General features: G+C 51.3%; 1 protein-coding gene across 1 annotated transcript; it reads right to left on the reverse strand.

Annotated features, from left to right (window-relative positions):
* Positions 1 to 8,393: 8,393 nt before the first annotated feature.
* On the reverse strand, positions 8,394 to 14,926 carry LOC138367777 (mucin-22-like). Its single transcript, XM_069329740.1, has 2 exons — positions 14,894 to 14,926; positions 8,394 to 9,113 (listed from the first exon to the last, which is right to left on the reverse strand). The coding sequence occupies exons 1-2, from the start codon at positions 14,924 to 14,926 to the stop codon at positions 8,394 to 8,396; spliced, it is 753 nt and encodes a 250-aa protein (XP_069185841.1).
* Positions 14,927 to 18,210: the final 3,284 nt, after the last annotated feature.

Raw genomic sequence — 18,210 nt, forward strand, 5'->3', positions numbered from 1 at the left:
CAATGGCTTTGGCGGTTTTCTGATATTTCCCATCATGCTCTTGCTCCTTCCTCTTGCCATGATCCTCAATTCTATTCCTGCCAGCATTCCCTATCCCCCTCCCACCCAACATTCCCCTCCCACTATCTGTCGTCCTCCCCTCCCCCCCCCTACACCCTTGCAGCCACTTGGACAGAATTCAAGAAGGGACCAACGAGAGGTTCCTAGAGTTTAACTCAAGTAAATGCAATATAATGCAGCTATAGGCTACAGGAACATGAAGCCAGACACAAGGTTCCATATCGGAGAGACACCCTCCTGGAATTGTGCAGAGAAAAAGACATGAAGGTTTATACTCCAACGAACCTGTCACCTGGTTCAGGTACAATCCAGGCTCCTGAAGTCCACATGAAACTAATATTATAGCTACATATGCAAGGCTCGCAACACTATGAATTGATTTTTTTATTCTGAGTGGTTTAGGATCTTGTATACCATGTATGTCAGACCACTTCTGGAATATGCAGCTGCAGCATGAACTCCTCATTTCGTTAAGCATAAAACTAAGCTGGAGAAAGTCTAGAGGTAAACCAAAAGAGCTGAGAGGTGTGAGCTGCAACGGCAGAAAGGAGCAAGATCTCAGGTCACTGGAAGAGAGAAGTAAGAAGTAAGACATGATCACGCCATACAAAATTCGCCAGGTAATAGGGAAAACATAGACTGAGATGTCATCGTTCGATTGAGGGTTGAGAGGCGGGACCAAAGAGCTGTAGCTCATTCCCAGTGAAAAGAACTAGTTGAGTATATTTGAAAGTATAGGATATTCTCCCATTGTCCTCGTGCCCTGACCCACAGCCCCCACCAGAGGACCGTCCGCCACAGCCCCCACCAGAGGACTGTCCACCACAGCTCCCACCAGAGGACTGTCCACCACAGCCCCCACCAGAGGACTGTCCACCACAGCTCCCACCAGAGGACTGTCCACCACAGCCCCCACCACAGGACTGTCCACCACAGCCCCCACCAGAGGGCTGTCCACCACAGCCCCCAACACAGGACTGTCCACCACAGCCTCTACCACAGGACTGTCCACCACAGCTCCCACCAGAGGACTGTCCACCACAGCCCCCACCACAGGACTGTCCTCTACAGCCCCCACCAGAGGACTGTCCACCACAGCCCCCACCAGAGGACTGTCCACCACAGCCCCCACCAGAGGACTGTCCACCACAGCCTCTACCACAGGACTGTCCACCACAGCCCCCACCAGAGGACTGTCCACCACAGCCCCCACCACAGGACTGTCCTCTACAGCCCCCACCAGAGGACTGTCCACCACAGCCCCCACCAGAGGACTGTCCACCACAGCCTCTACCACAGGACTGTCCACCACAGCCCCCACCAGAGGACTGTCCACCACTGCCCCCACCACAGGACTGTCCTCTACAGCCCCCACCAGAGGGCTGTCCACCACAGCCCCCACCACAGGACCGTCCACCACAGCCCCCACCACAGGACCGTCCACCACAGCCCCCACCACAGGACCGTCCACCACAGCCCCCACCACAGGACCGTCCCGCCCCTCATCACGTGTCCCCGAGGGCCCACAAGACGATCAGGACGGGGGCCGCCTGCGGTTGTCTTTCCTATTTAATCAGCCATAAAATAATTGAAGAGTGGAGCTCTCCAAATCACCGCTTCAGTGGCGACATATTGGAGCCGGCGAGGGAGGAAATTACCAAAATGGGCCGTGGGGCGGAGACCGGTGTAATTAGCCAGAAGTTATTGCATCAGCTGGCGAAGAAAAATATATAGTGAAATGAGTGTGAAGATGCCGTTGATGTGCTCTCGATGTAGTGGTCCTCAACCTGGAGGCTGGAGCACTGAAGAGTGGGCGTGGAGTATGTGCTTGAGGCCAGGCGGGGGGGGGGGGGCGCTCCCCCCTGGTTAGCCCCTGGGGAAGTTGCCGGTGGTCAAGCCACCAGGGTAAAGGAATGGAGATCTTTCCATGTGTGGAGGGAGTTCAATGGAAGGGTTGGGGGGCCTTATGTCGTGTGTGTGGAAGTGATTGAGGCTGAGGCCTTTATGTATGGAAGTGCGTGAATGTTTCTGGCCTTTGGTTGTGGAAGGTTTTGAAGAGATGGCTCAACCTTGAAGAAAGTTTCCTCTCGTGTGGAGGGTTCGGAGAAAATTCCTTTTCGTGTGGAAGGTTTGGAGAGAGTTCCCCCTTCGTGTGGAGGGCTTGACGAATGTTGGTTTTTCGTGAGGAAGAGACAGTGAAGTCTTTACTTCAATGACGGGTAAAGCAATTTCTTTTGTACACCTGTGAGGGGAGAGAGGGGGGGAGAGACAAAGGAGGGGGGGGAGCGGCTAAGTGGGCTGTTCCCTACAGACAATTTGCAGCAACTGTCTTTCTCTCAAGAACTGCCCAGACGTTTCTGGACATTTCGTTGTGAGTACTGGGTGTCAGTCTGGCCCTGAGAGCCAGCACACTGACACCTGGCTTGTCTAAACATTCCTGGGGGGGGGGGGAACATCGCCTCATAATTTACTTCCATGAAGTATCAGTTATTACTCCGTTTCTCAGCTGAGATAAGATATATAGAAGGATGTTGGCCTTGGTTAGTGTTCGAGCTGGGAAAACGGTTGAGGGTTCTCCTCCACAGGACTCGGAAGGTGTTGTGCTAGCTGGAGAGAAAAGAGAAAATAGGCCTTGGTTAGTGTTGTTCTAGCTGGGGTTGTCAATTGATATGTTTTGATATACATTATATCGTCAGATCTTTCGTGATAATACAGCCTAGTCATTTAATATAATAATGAGTAGTTCTCCTTGTTCCTCTCTCTCTCTCTCTCTCTCTCTCTCTCTCTCTCTCTCTCTCTCTCTCTCTCTCTCTCTCTCTCTCTCTCTCTCTCTCTCTCTCTCTCTCTCTCTCTCTCTATTATTTTTGTTTTATCTATCTTTCACTCTCTCTTTTTTTTAACTAGCACAAGTCCACTTAATATCATATTGGTGTATCAGAGTGAACACTGAGAGCTACGAGTTCTTACTCTGTATGAGCTTGTTACCAGCCTGTCCTAAGAAAATTAACTAATTAAAGGGATTAATATTAACGATTCATTAGGTATAAACTTTATTTAATGTTACGTCAGAGCGCCTTGTGTTGTGGGTGCCGTCTGTTTCCTGTCGACGATGTTGGGCAAGATGGAGGACCTGGAGAATATTGTGCTGGTACTTAACAGTGAGGCCACTAACCTCTCTCCGGTCGTGGTGTACGCAAGAGGACAACCACGACAGTTGAAGAGGTCAGGTGATGGATAGGGAGGAGGAGGGGGTAACAGGACTGCTAATAATAGGTGCGCTCTCTCGCGCGCGCTCTCTCTCTCTCTCTCTCTCTCTCTCTCTCTCTCTCTCTCTCTCTCTCTCTCTCTCTCTCTCTCTCTCTCTCTCTCTCTCTCTCTCTCTCTCTCTCCCTCTCCCTCTCCCTCTCCCTCTCCCTCTCTCTCTCTCTCTCTCTCTCTCTCTCTCTCTCTCTCTCTCCCCCTCCCTCTCCCTCTCCCTCTCCCTCTCCCTCTCTCTCTCTCTCTCTCTCTCTCTCTCTCTCTCTCTCTCTCTCTCTCTCTCTCTCTCTCCCTCTCTCTCTCTCTCTCTCTCTCCCTCTCCCTCTCCCTCTCTCTCTCTCTCTCACAACATGAAACAAGAGTAGAACACTCCGGAGACTTTCCTATAGGTAAATTGAATTGAAGATATCCTCAGTGTACCCAAAATTTGCCAGTGCAGGCTACTAAACAAATGCCTCTGTATGACTAACCATCCTGTGTGATGGGGACTTTTTAGCACCACGTAGCTAGCTTTTTGACACACTGTACTCTCCTTCATATAGTCTAGGGCAGCTGTACAAATGCACAAGTACCTAAATATGTTAATTAGGGCGTGAGGGAGTGGTGTGGGAGGGTGGAGGTTTGGGAGGGAGAGGGTGAGGGATTAGGATGGGGAGAGTGGGGGGAACAGAAGAAAGATAGGGGAGAGATTGGAAGGGATAAGAATCTGAAGGTAAGGAGAGGAGGCTGGAGTGAGGGAGAGGGAGTGGGAGGGATGGAGAGAGGGTGGGAGGGAGAGGGAGAGCGAACGAGATAATTAAGAAAGAAGGAAAATAGGGGACATAATAATTTGATTGTGTTTTAGTGAGCACGTGTTTGAGCCGATAGGTTGCCATACAGGAGTGGGGGCAGGCTGCCATACAGGTGCGGGTAGGTTGTCATACAGGAGTGGGGGCAGGCTGCCATACAGGTGCGGGTAGGTTGCCATACAGGAGTGGGGGCAGGCTGCCATACAGGTGCGGGTAGGTTGCCATACAGGAGTGGGGGCAGGCTGCCATACAGGTGCGGGTAGGTTGCCATACAGGAGTGGGGGCAGGCTGCCATACAGGTGCGGGTAGGTTGCCATACAGGAGTGGGGGCAGGCTGCCATACAGGTGCGGGTAGGTTGCCATACAGGAGTGAGGGCAGGCTGCCATACAGGTGCGGGTAGGTTGCCATACAGGAGTGGGGGCAGGCTGTCATACAGGTGCGGGTAGGTTGCCATACAGGAGTGGGGGCAGGCTGCCATACAGGTGCGGTTAGGTTGCCATACAGGAGTGGGGGCAGGCTGACATACAGGTGCGGGTAGGTTGCCATACAGGAGTGGGGGCAGGTTGCCATACAGGTGCGGGTAGGTTGCCACGCAGGAGTGGGGGCAGGCTGCCATACAGGTGCGGGTAGGTTGCCATACAGGAGTGGGGGCAGGCTGCCATACAGGTGCGGGTAGGTTGCCATACAGGAGTGGGGGCAGGCTGCCATACAGGTGCGGGTAGGTTGCCATACAGGAGTGGGGGCAGGCTGCCATACAGGTGCGGGTAGGTTGCCATACAGGAGTGGGGGCAGGCTGCCATACAGGTGCGGGTAGTTTGCCATGCAGGAGTGGGGGGCAGGCTGCCATACAGGTGCGGGTAGGTTGCCATACAGGAGTGGGGGCAGGCTGCCATACAGGTGCGGGTAGGTTGCCATACAGGAGTGGGGGCAGGCTGCCATACAGGTGCGGGTAGTTTGCCATGCAGGAGTGGGGGGCAGGCTGCCATACAGGTGCGGGTAGGTTGCCATACAGGAGTGGGGGCAGGCTGCCATACAGGTGCGGGTAGGTTGCCATACAGGAGTGGGGGCAGGCTGCCATACAGGTGCGGGTAGTTTGCCATGCAGGAGTGGGGGGCAGGCTGCCATACAGGTGCGGGTAGGTTGCCATACAGGAGTGGGGGCAGGCTGCCATACAGGTGCGGGTAGGTTGCCATACAGGAGTGGGGGGCAGGCTGCCATACAGGTGCGGGTAGGTTGCCACGCAGGAGTGGGGGCAGGCTGCCATACAGGTGCGGGTAGTTTGCCATGCAGGAGTGGGGGCAGGCTGCCATACAGGTGCGGGTAGTTTGCCATGCAGGAGTGGGGGGCAGGCTGCCATACAGGTGCGGGTAGGTTGCCACGCAGGAGTGGGTGGGTAGGTTGCCATACAGTTGCGGGTAGGTTGCCACGCAGGAGTGGGGGGCAGGCTGCCATACAGGTGCGGGTAGGTTGCCACGCAGGAGTAGGGGGCAGGCTGCCATACAGGTGCGGGTCGGTTGCCACGCAGGAGTGGGGGGCAGGCTGCCATACAGGTGCGGGTAGGTTGCCATACAGGAGTGGGGGCAGGCTGCCATACAGGTGCGGGTAGGTTGCCACGCAGGAGTGGGGGGTAGGCTGCCATACAGGTGCGGGTAGGTTGCCACGCAGGAGTGGGTAGGCTGCCATACAGGTGCGGGCAGGTTGCCACGCAGGAGTGGGTAGGCTGCGGCACCAGAAGAACAGTGGAACATGTCTGGTCACGGCGACACAGTCCATCACAACACAATGAGAACTCACACTCCCTAATGTTTTATCAGCGGCCAGGTCAGGTCAGGTCAGGTCAGGTCAGGTCAGGTCAGGTCACGTCAGGTCAGGTCACGTCAGGTCAGGTCAGGTCACGTCAGGTCAGGTCAGGTCAGGTCAGGTCAGGTCAGGTCAGGTCACGTCAGGTCAGGTCAGGTCAGGTCAGGTCAGGTCAGGTCAGGTCAGGTCAGGTCACGTCAGGTCAGGTCACGTCAGGTCAGGTCAGGTCAGGTCAGGTCACGTCAGGTCAGGTCACGTCAGGTCAGGTCACGTCAGGTCAGGTCAGGTCAGGTCAGGTCACGTCAGGTCAGGTCAGGTCAGGTCAGGTCAGGTCACGTCAGGTCAGGTCAGGTCACGTCAGGTCAGGTCAGGTCAGGTCAGGTCACGTCAGGTCAGGTCACGTCAGGTCAGGTCAGGTCAGGTCAGGTCAGGTCACGTCAGGTCAGGTCAGGTCAGGTCACGTCAGGTCAGGTCAGGTCAGGTCAGGTCAGGCCAGGTCACGTCAGGTCAGGTCAGGTCAGGTCAGGTCAGGTCAGGTCAGGTCAAGTACGTAGGAGATAATGATATTGTCAAATACGCTGAGGCCTCGTGCTAATCCCCCTTGTGATTACCAATCTAAATGTAAAGATACCACAAAACCTCACACAGGACACAACAGTTGTATAAAACTGGAAGCATAGAAAGTGTTGATGTGTATTCACTTAGTTGTACTCACCTATATGTGCTTGCGGGGGTTGAGCTCTGGCTCTTTGGTCCCGCCTCTCAACTGTCAATCAACTGGTATACAGGTTCCTGAGCCTACTGGGCTCTATCATATCTACATTTGAAACTGTGTATGGAGTCAGCCTCCACCACATTACTGCCTAATGCATTCCACCTGTTAACTACTCTGACACTGAAAAAGTTCTTTCTAACGTCCCTGTGGCTCATGTGGGTACTCAGTGTCCCCCTGTGTCCCCTTGTTCGCGTCCCACCAGTGTTAATCCTGAAGGCTGTTCTAATGTTAGCCAGCCTCGCATATGCCGCAGACGTAATTCCTTTTATGTGGGCTTCAGGAGACAGGTTTGGTGTGATATCAACTAGATCTTTCTCTCTGTCTGTTTCATGAAGTACTTCATCTCCTATTCTGTATTCTGTGTCTGGCCTCCTGTTTCCACCGTCTAGTTTCATTACTTTGCATTTACTCGGGTTAAACATTAGCAGCCATTTGTTGGACCATTCATTCAGTCTGTCTAGGTCATCTTGTAGCCTCCTACTATCATCTTTTGTTTTAATCCTCCTCATAATTTTTACATCATCAGGAAACAGTCAAAGGAACGAGTCTATACCCCCTGGGAGATCATTTACATATATCAGAAACAGTATGGGTCCAAGGACTGAACCCTGCGGGACTCCACTGGTGACGTCTCGCCAATCTGAGACCTCACCCCTCACACTGACTCGCTGTCTTCTGTTGCTTAGGTACTCCCTTATCCAATGGAGTACCTTCCTTTTCACTCCAGCCTGCATCTCCAGCTTTTTTACTAGCCTCTTGTGTGGTACTGTGTCAAAGGCTTTCTGGCAATCCAAAAAATATACAGTCTGCCCACCCTTCTCTTTCTTGCCTGATTTTTGTTGCCTGGTCGTAGAGTACAATTAATCCTGTGTGTGTGTACTCACCTAGTTGTACTCACCTAGTTGTGTTTGCGGGGGTTGAGCTCTGGCTCTTTGGTCCCGCCTCTCAACCGTCAATCAACTGGTGTACAGATTCCTGAGCCTATCGGGCTCTGTCATATCTACACTTGAAACTGTGTATGGAGTGAGCCTCCACCACATCACCCCCTAATGCATTCCATTCCATTCCATGTGTGTGTGTGTGTGTGTGTGTGTGTGTGTGTGTGTGTGTGTGTGTGTGTGTGTGTGTGTGTGTGTGTGTGTGTATGTGTGTGTGTGTCATAGTTAGAAGTTGTTTTTCTTCATCTTCTGATGTGTGGGGTTTGGTCATCATGCAGTGCCTACCTTGAGGGTACCTTGAGGTACTTCCGAGGCTTAGCGTCCCCCAGCCCTGGGTCGTCGACCAGGCCTCCTGGTTGCTGGACTGGTCAACCAGGCTCTTGAACGCGGCTGCTCGCAGCCTGACGTACGAATCACACCTTGGTTGATCAGGTTGCCATGCAGGGCCGGGTAGGTTTCCGTGCTAGATCGAACGATCAAGTTGCTGGCATGGAGGGAGCCGGTTGCTGCGGCGGAATCGGACAGGTTTCCGTGGTGGAATGGGCAGGTTGCTCTCCCATCTCACCTGCCTGGTGGAAGAGGGAGCGGCCCGACCTCCAGGTAGTCTCGTATCTTGCTTCACGATGCTACGTAGATTATTCGCGGAAACAATAAGCAGTCTGCAATTTGCATATATTGAATTTACATTGTCGATAAGACACTGAGTAGCGCGCGGAATCAAAATTGCATTTTCGAGTTGCCCTTGGTGGAGTCTCTGTGGTTGATGGCTGCCCTTAGTGGAGTCTCTGTGGTTGATGCTGCCCTTGGTGGAGTCTCTGTGGTTGATGGCTGCCCTTAGTGGAGTCTCTGTGGTTGATGCTGCCCTTAGTGGAGTCTCTGTGGTTGATGCTGTCCTTAGTGGAGTCTCTGTGGTTGATGCTGCCCTTAGTGGAGTCTCTGTGGTTGATGCTGTCCTTGGTGGAGTCTCTGTGGTTGATGCTGCCCTTGGTGGAGTCTGTGTGGTTGATGCTGTCCTTAGTGGAGTCTCTGTGGTTGATGCTGCCCTTAGTGGAGTCTCTGTGGTTGATGCTGCCCTTGGTGGAGTCTCTGTGGTTGATGCTGCCCTTGGTGGAGTCTCTGTGGTTGATGCTGCCCTTAGTGGAGTCTCTGTGGTTGATGCTGCCCTTGGTGGAGTCTCTGTGGTTGATGCTGCCCTTGGTGGAGTCTCTGTGGTTGATGCTGCCCTTGGTGGAGTCTCTGTGGTTGATGCTGCCCTTGGTGGAGTCTCTGTGGTTGATGGCTGCCCTTAGTGGAGTCTCTGTGGTTGATGCTGTCCTTGGTGGAGTCTCTGTGGTTGATGCTGCCCTTGGTGGAGTCTCTGTGGTTGATGCTGTCCTTAGTGGAGTCTCTGTGGTTGATGCTGCCCTTGGTGGAGTCTCTGTGGTTGATGCTGCCCTTAGTGGAGTCTCTGTGGTTGATGCTGTCCTTGGTGGAGTCTCTGTGGTTGATGTTGCCTACAGTGGAGTGTTCGGCGTCAACTTCTGGGTTTCCTGGACGACTTTGTCACAGCTGATAACATTGTGGATACAGTTATAATTTGGAGAGGTGGGGTGGGGGGGGGAGGCTCTCAGATGAACTGTTGTAAATACTTATCTCTTAAATTTACTGGGTAAATGTTAGTCACTTCATAACACACAGATGAGCTGCTGGCGATACTAACTCACTGTAGCACTGTGCACTGCTACAGTGAGGGTGGAGAGAGAGGTCTGGAACATGTCAACGGGCTGATGTGATCATAGCTCCGTGGATCACAACCGTCCAGTACTCCTCCTGCAGACCAAGACTGTATGTCCACGTCCAGCCGCTTGGGGCCAATGTCCTCAGTGCCATTTCCACATATGTCTCATACTCCTCTGGCCCTCCAAAGACAACATTTCAAAATTCAAATTCAAAATTCAAATTCAAAATTCAAATTCAAAATTCAAATTCAAAATTCAAATTCAAATTCAAATGTTTATTTAGGTAAAGTACATAGATACAAGGAGTGATACAGATATTGATGAATTTATAGATAGAGCTAGTACATACAATGCCTAAAGCCACTATGACGCAAAGCGTTTCGGGCAGGACTAAAAAGACTAAAACTTAATAATCATTGTGCATTTGCTTCAAGACCATTTCCGACTGTAGTTTCCCGGTCACGGCACCCCAGTCACTTTGACTGGCTGGTAGAGCGACGGTCTCCCTTCACGCAGGTTCCCCCACCGGTCAATCCCCGACCGTCCAAGTGATTTGGCACCATCCCTTCCCCCCTCCGTCCCATCCCAAATCCTTATCCTGACCCCTTCCAAGTGCTATATAGTCGCAATGGCGGCACTCTCAAAAGATACCGACAACCTGGCATGCCAGAGACCCTCACCACGCACTTCATATACATCCCATTCATATACACACATATAAACACTTCCGCCGCCTTATAGATTTGAGAGAGAATCTAACTACTCTTTTCATAAGCCTTTTGGGTCACAACACCTGGTGGGCGGGTGTCCGCAGGTCCCTCACAGAGAGAGGACACGGGCTCACACAGATGTTACGTCACAGTTCAGTGACGGAAACATTGTACAGACTATTGCTTTGTTGCCAACCGCCCCCCCCCCTCCCTTCCCTATAACAAAAGTTTAATTTGTCTGGTTTCAAAACTGAGTAATGTTGATTTGATGTTGCAGACGATGAGTCACAATAACTTGATTAGCTTTTAATATCTTTTGATTATAGTTTGTTTAAGTAAATCTTGTAAATCTTCTGAACACTTGAACATTCATATAATATATATATATTATAATATATAAATATGTTCATGTACATATGTATGAGGAAGAAATGAACACATCTCGTTACAAGGGTACAAGTCTCCACAGCACTCGCTCGCCTCTTGAAGATAAACAGCTAAACTAGCCTCACCTTCAGGTCAGAGAGACGAGGTGAAGAGTCAATGCAATTCGGCTTGTCGCGTCGTTAAGCGCGATTCGCCTCTGAAGCTGTTATTGGCTTATTGGCGGTTGGCGGAGAGTTGGGGGGGTCGGCGCCCCCTCTCTCACACACTTCACTGCCCCCCTTCCCTCCCCGCCACTTGACGCTGAAATGGCTCAACAATAGATTAGTTACGCTAGCGGAATCATCGGCCTCTTGAAGGGGGGAAATTATGTCGTTGTGGATAGAGTTACAGCTGGCTGTACCAGGTGGACAAATTAGAGCTGGCTGTACCAGGTGGACAACTTAGAGCTGGCTGTACCACGTGGACGACTTAGAGCTGTCAACAGAAGACGACCCTCCACGCTGCCCTCCCGGCCAGACAGGTCACCGCGAGGTGCCACTTAAGTAGACGGCGCTCTCGACGCGCCAAACCAGAGACGCGAGTTCAAGCCCACCCCATTGCCACTGCATGTCTTCATAGGTGGATACAAAAATGATTTTTTTTGTAGGTTTTTGGTGTATACAAAAACGAAGCCCTTCATCGTGGGCGAGGCTGTTGACGAGTGCTGGGTGCTGATGCAACGATCATTGCAAGCTGTTGCACGCTCGTAATTACCACGGTCATGGGAGCGTGATTGTGGGGTGGGGGGGGGGGAGGAGGGAGGATAGGAAGGAAAGGGGGGATGGAACAGGAGGGGAGGGGGGGGGGACAGGAGAAAAATGGGACGAGAGAGAAGGGGGCAGAAGGGAAATTGGTGACAGAAAGGAAGGGATGGCGGAGAGAAATTTGATGGGACGGAAAGGAAAGAGGGAAAGGAGGGGGCTAAGGGAAGAGGGGGGGAGGATGGGGATGGTAGGTGCATAATGGAAGGGGAAGGTAAAGAGGGGGTGGAGATTTATTAAGGTGCAACTTGTGAAGGAGAGGAGATAGGAAGGGGGGAGGGGAGATGCCATAGGGGGTAGAGTAAAGTTTACCTTACATCACTGGGGGGGGGGGAGGGGGGGGCAACACCGCAACACGTGTTATCCCACATGCCAGGTATACTGTCCCCCGCGACAGGTATACTGCCCTCCGCGACAGGTATACTGTCCACCGCGACGGGTGTACTGCCCTCCGCGACAGGTATACTGTCCACCGCGACGGGTGTACTGCTCTCCGCATAGATTAGTTCACGAAATAAACTTTCTTATATATAATTATTTAAGGTCTCTACGGGTTCCTCTTAAGACTGAGCAGCGACACCTTGAGGACGGGGCGTGAGCAGTGATCAAGACCTGAGACAAGTTGAGGCCTCTTTACGTCCCCACAGCTCTTTAACACTACCTATCCTCACCAACCCACCCCCGACCTATCCTCTCCAACCCACACCCAACCTATCCTAAACCTAACCAACCAAACCTGACCTAGTCGACGAAGTCTAACGTATCCGACCTTAACCTAACCAACACAACCCGAGCTAACCCAACCTAGTCCAACCAATCCTAACCAAATCGAACCCTCAAATAAAGAGGGTTAAAAGGTTGTGACGTCACTAAGAGCGGGATATTTTCAATGAGGGGAACAGGTGATTGGCGTCGTCGTCTTGTTTGTCAGGGCCCCCCCCCCCCGCTCTCTGGGGGGCTTGTTTGCTTGCAAGCTGCAGCAAGGGGGGGGGGGGGGTGCCCGTGATGCAGGTTTGATAGGGCTGGTGATAATTGCAGCTCTTCTCTGTCTTGTAGGGACATTGTTATGTGTTGGGCTTCATGTAAAAAAAAAAAATGATGCACAGACAAACTCGTATAGGCACGTATGCGCATGTGTACACACACACACACACACACACAGCGGGACCAAAGAGCCAAAGCTCAACCCCCGCAAGCACAATTAGGTGAGTACACACACACACACACACACACACACACACACACACACACACACACACACACACACACACACACACACACACACACACACACACACACACACACACAACTACAGTAACCTTGGAGCTCGGGTTATAATCATGAGCGGAACAACATTGAAGGTCGTGAAACAGCTAAGCAAATTACACATGTTGAATACGCGAAAGTTTTGTTTTCAACTCCAAACTTTGTCCCCCAAACTAATTCGTGCGAGGCTGTAATTTATGTAAACTTCCCGCGGATTGAGGCCTTTTGTATTAATTAATTTTGTTTCGTAAGCCTTCTTGTCGAGGTAATGAAAAGGCCGGTATAGAGCCTTGCTTCTTGCAGAGTCGGCGTTCGATTCCCGATGATCCAAGATGCTGGGTATCATTCCTACATTTCGTCCTTATGTCCCAACTCCTTGTCCTCATATCCCAGTTTCTTGTCCTCACATCTCTTCCAAGTGCCATATATTCCAACTAGCATAGTTGCTTTCTTCTGAAGGTGATCTTACCATATATTGAATATATTTCATTTTTGTAAGACTAACATCTTAGATGCCACAATAGACGTGTGGGCCAGCGGGCTGTTAAGTGTTGATAAGACGTATATATGAATGGGTTTGTATGGGTTTATATAGGAGGGTTTATATGTATGGGTTTATATTAGCTTCGTGTGGGCTAATATGAGCGTCAGTCTACATTTTTATGTAATTATATTTTGTATTAAGGAAACTTTGAAAACCTGATGTGGTGAACACATTACAATGTATTTCACGAAGTTTCTATAGTTCAGTATTCATATGAAAGGAAGACAATGTAAGAAGTCAGCAATTATGCGAGTTTCTGTCTCTCTATGTTCACCAGACCACACACTAGAAGGTGAAGGGACGACGACGTTTCGGTCCGTCCTGGACCATTCTCAAGTCGATTCTATATTTGGATAGAAAGAACTGAGGGAGATTCAGATGAAGCTTCAATGCAGTCTTTTTATATATTGCAATATTGCGTATGAAGTATAGAATATTGCAATATGAAGTATGCAATATCTGTTCTTAAATGGTATATCGGCAAGAAGAAAGTCATTACAATGTGGCTGAAGATCACACATCCAACCACACATCTGAGAAGGAAGTAAGACCTGTCATCTTGATCCACTGTCAAGTCCTGTAAAGAATGATTGATTGATGCAGATTAAGCCACCCAAGAGGTGGCACGGGCCTGAATAGCCCGTAATTGTGTAAAGAATTGGGAGCGTTAATATGTAAGGTAAGAATGTGAGGCGAGAAGAGAGAGGCCAAGAAGTAAACCAGGAGACAAGAGTTAATATGAAAACTTAAGATTAAATGAAACTGCCGATAGCTTAGTGACGAAGATAAAGAGGTGAGATAGAGACAAAGGAGCAAAAGAACAGAGAAGAAAGGAGCTTAGAAGGGTATAAAAGGCTGTCAGATCATGTTTATCAAGGAGATCATATAACTATGTCCTGTTGACACGAGTCAACATCAACATAGCCAGGACTCATGTTGGCCATGTTGTGTGTGAGGAAGAGTCCTTGTTCGCGTGCGTATGTGAGCGCGCGTTGGTATGTGCTCGAGCGCTCACTGGTAATACCCTATTTTGCCGAGAGAGGTTCAGTAGTTTAGTTTTTTTTTGGTCCATGCTTCCGGGACCCGAGGAAGTTTTTCAATTTTCCCCTTGTTAGTCAACTCTGTCCCTCCGGCAGCCTCAGTAGGGCCCTCGACCTGGCCACCATCACCAGCTGCTCCAGCGGCGTCCGGGGTCCTCCCCTTTCCCTTGGAACCCCTGGGGGAGCCCTCTGGGGACCGCTGGAACCCCTGGGGGAGCCCTCTGTGTCTCTGGGGACCCCTTAGAACCCCTGGGGGAGCCCTCTGTGTCTCAGGGGACCCCTGGGGGAGCCCTCTGTGTCTCAGGGGACCCCTGGGGAGCCCTCTGTGTCTCAGGTGACCCCTGGGGGAGCCCTCTGTGTCTCAGGGGACCCCTGGGGGAGCCCTCTGTGTCTCTGGGGACCCTTTGAAACCCCTGGGGAAGCCCTCTGTGTCTCTGGGGACCTCCTGGAACCCCTGGGGGGGAGCCCGCTGTGTCTCTGGCGACCCCTGGAACCCCTGGGGGACCCCTCTGTGTCTCTGGGGACCCCTAGAACCCCTTGGGGGAGCCCTCTGTGCCCCTGGGGACCACTTTCTGACCCCCGAGGACTTCTTTGTGCCCCGGGGGACCATTGGGGACTCTAGAACCCCCTCCAAGGATTACCTGTGTGGATGCAGGATGCTGCCTCTCCCACCTCTCTCTCTCCACTCACAGGGAAATAATGTATCGAAACCCCATTTGTTGTCCAGCGCTGCCCAGCGCGCCAAGCACACTTAACCTGTCTCATTCCTGTTGAATTCGTGTTAGAGTTGCGGGTTTCTTACACTGACTCTGGTATTAACCTTCTTAACTTCCACACGCATGCACGAACGGCTCAATAGACAATGCCAAGAAGCAAATGGAAAAAGTAGGAGGGAGAGGAGGAAATACTGAAGGCAAAGGACAAGAGGACAACCGGAATCGAACCCGGGCCCGTAGACTACGACCCCAGAGCGCTGTGTGTGTGTGTGTGTGGGTGTGGGTGTGGGTGTGGGTGTGTGGTGTGTGTGTGTGTGTGTGTGTGTGTGTGTGTGTGTGTGTGTGTGTGTGTGTGTGTGTGTGTGGGTGGGTGGGTGGGTGTACTCACCTAGTTGTACTCACCTAGTTGTGCTTGCGGGGGTTGAGCTCTGGCTCTTTGGTCCCGCCTCTCAACCGTCAATCAACAGGTGTGTGTGTGTGTTAAAAAAATATACGTTATGAAGTAGATATGATAGAAACGGTTAGAAAGGCCGAGTCCAAGAGCTAAAACCTTCAATTATGCAGACACAAATAGCAAAATACACATATTATCTCTCTCTCTCTCTCTCTCTCTCTCTCTCTCTCTCTCTCTCTCTCTCTCTCTCTCTCTCTCTCTCTCTCTCTCTCTCTCTCTCTCTCTCTCTCTCTCCCCCTCCTTCCCTCCCCCCTCCCCCACCCCGTTACCAGCACCACATCATGTAAGGTATAGTGTAGTGAGGCTCATAGCGATTCAACATTAAAACGATGTCTTTGTTCCTTTGCAGGTGAGCGCCATGGAGTCGTGCTAGGAGGGTAGCGACGCAGGTGTGGCCACGGGGAGCAGGTGTGGCCCACGGGGAGCAGCTATGACCACAGGTAACAGGTGTGTTCCCACGGGAGCATGTGCCTGCTCCCCCGTGCACAGAGAGACAACATGTGCACCAACACTCAGAATAGTGTTGTGTGCTCCACAGCGTATAGAGCTCTTCTCTTCAGCGTGGGGGGTAGTGAATACCACACAGCATTATGTTAACTAGATGCCAGCATGCTAATTGGCATTTGGGCGTGCCTGTGGCAGCGCCTTGACGCTAGAACACCGGTGTGTGGGGGGGGGGGGGGAAGCTCGCTGAGTATATATATATATATCCTTAAAGATCATTCACATATACCCCTGCACCAACACACATATATATACACGTGCATATATCTACACGTATATAGCCACATTTTGTTTAGTATGGGTTAACTGAGGTATTTGGACTAAATTCAAACCACAATAGATCGTTGGATCCAAAGTTGCCTGCTCGTATGGCCTAGCAAGCCGTGTGGCATACAATGAGGAGAAGCTAAAGTGAAAGGTATACACCCACTTGTTACGTCCGTATAGGGGCATCATGCCCCCAGGGGACAGAGCCAGTATGTTGCACATTGTGGGTATTGCAAGTGTTCCCGTTGGTGCACTTATCCTCCTGCATATTGTGAGTGTTGCAAGTGTTCCCGTTGGTGCACTTATCCTCCTGCATATTGTGACTGTTGCAAGTGTTCCCGTTGGTGCACTTATCCTCCTGCATATTGTGACTGTTGCAAGTGTTCCCGTTGGTGCACTTATCCTCCTGCATATTGTGACTGTTGCAAGTGTTCCCGTTGGTGCACTTATCCTCCCTGCATATTGTGACTGTTGCAAGTGTTCCCGTTGGTGCACTTATCCTCCTGCATATTGTGACTGTTGCAAGTGTTCCCGTTGGTGCACTTATCCTCCTGCATATTGTGAGTGTTGCAAGTGTTGCTATCGGTATAGACTTATCCTGTTTTATGCTGGGGTGTTGTATGTGTTGCTGACGGCGTGGCCAGCAGCGTATATTGCATGTGTTGCTAGGGGGGGGGATGTTGCCTGCGCTCCACCAGCTGACCAAGGTAAATAGCGACGTCATGTGTGCCTCTGACGCTGGACTGACGTCTTCAGAGGAAGTTAAGTTAGTAAGTGACGTCCACGGACCACATTTCCGGTTGTAATTGGCATGATGTTTGGTCTCGAGCAGTCAGTGTGGACGACGGTCCAACTGATGATTTCAAGTCTGGCCCGTTGGTTAAAGAATAGCGCCAGTGGCTTCATTCCTCTTGGGTCCATAGGGTTTAAGAGGTGAGAGAAATGTGCACCCTTCTACTTCACTGCTACTCTGTAACCCCAACCTAACCCAACCCAACCCAACCCAACCTAACCGAACCCAACACAATCCAGCCTGACCTGACCTGACCTGACCGAAGCCAACGAAAATAATTGATAAAATGTTGCGTTTTATTGTGGTGTGTGACGTCACCATGACGTCACCATGACGTCACACCGTTCCTAGTACAGGATTTGGATCCTACTTGAGGGCTTGAGGGCATGGGCTGAGGTCAGTGCCGCTCGGGCCGGCGTCTGTGCAGGATGGCCCGCAAGACAGGCCTCGGGCTCCTTCCATCCGCCTATATTCGCGACTAATTGGCCATTAGAGAGTTCGCGATTGTTTCAAGAGGCAATGAAAATTGGCGGGGAGTCGAGGGCGAGGTTCCTGGAGAGTTACTCGACCTCTGTAATTAGTGGAGAAATCTTTTATTGCCTCTGGTAATTGGCCCGGAGCGAAGGGCCTCATTGGACCGGCGCAGTGAACGACTCCATTGCATGGCGAGGAGGGGGGGGGGAAGGGGAGGGGGGGGGGAAGGGGAGGGGGGGGGGGGAGGGGGAGGGGGGGGGAGGGGAGGGGTTGGAAAGGGGGGGGGATGGGGAGGGGGTGGAAGGGAAGGGAATTATCAGGGGGGAAAGTGCCAAGCCATTACGACTATATAGCACTGGGAAGGGGTCAGGATAAGGATTTGGGATGGGACGGGGGAAAGGAATGGTGTCCAACCACTTGGACGGTCGGGGATTGAACGCCGACCTACATGAAGCGAGACCGTCGCTCTACGGTCCAGTCCAAGTGATTGGACGAGGGGGGGGGGGGTGAAGGCATGGATGTGTTGATAGTGACTGGTGTCACTGTAGTGCTGACAGTGCTTAGGGGAGCCGTTGGCCGAGCGGACAGCACGCTGCTCACGTGATCCTGTGGTCCCCTGTTCGATCCCGCAACCCGTTCTTGCACTTTCTTACAGTCAATATTGACTTATTAAATAAGTGCATATGTGACATACTAATTTCCTGTTAATATTTTAGTTTACCCTGAAAAGCTTCATAGAAAATACCGACCTTACCTAACCTTCTTAATATGTTAAGATAAGCATCTTATTGCTTCGTAATTACAATTATTACTTAACCAATACCTATAATAGGTTAAGTAATAATTGTAATTACGAAGCAATAAGATGCTTATCTTAACATACTAAGAAGGTTAGGTAAGGTCGGTGTTTTCTATGA

Source organism: Procambarus clarkii, chromosome 23 (assembly GCF_040958095.1).
Source record: "Procambarus clarkii isolate CNS0578487 chromosome 23, FALCON_Pclarkii_2.0, whole genome shotgun sequence".
Lineage (NCBI taxonomy): Eukaryota > Metazoa > Arthropoda > Malacostraca > Decapoda > Cambaridae > Procambarus > Procambarus clarkii.

What these genes read in the sequence shown, in the direction of transcription:
- LOC138367777 (XM_069329740.1), bottom strand. Translation starts at nt 14,926, where the DNA reads ATGCGTGTGGAAGTTAAGAAGGTTAATACCAGA. An exon ending in TTAAGAAGGTTAATACCAGA is followed by an intron (nt 9,114 to 14,893) that starts GTCAGTGTAAGA and finishes ACTCCACTGTAG; the next exon opens with GCAACATCAACCACAGAGAC.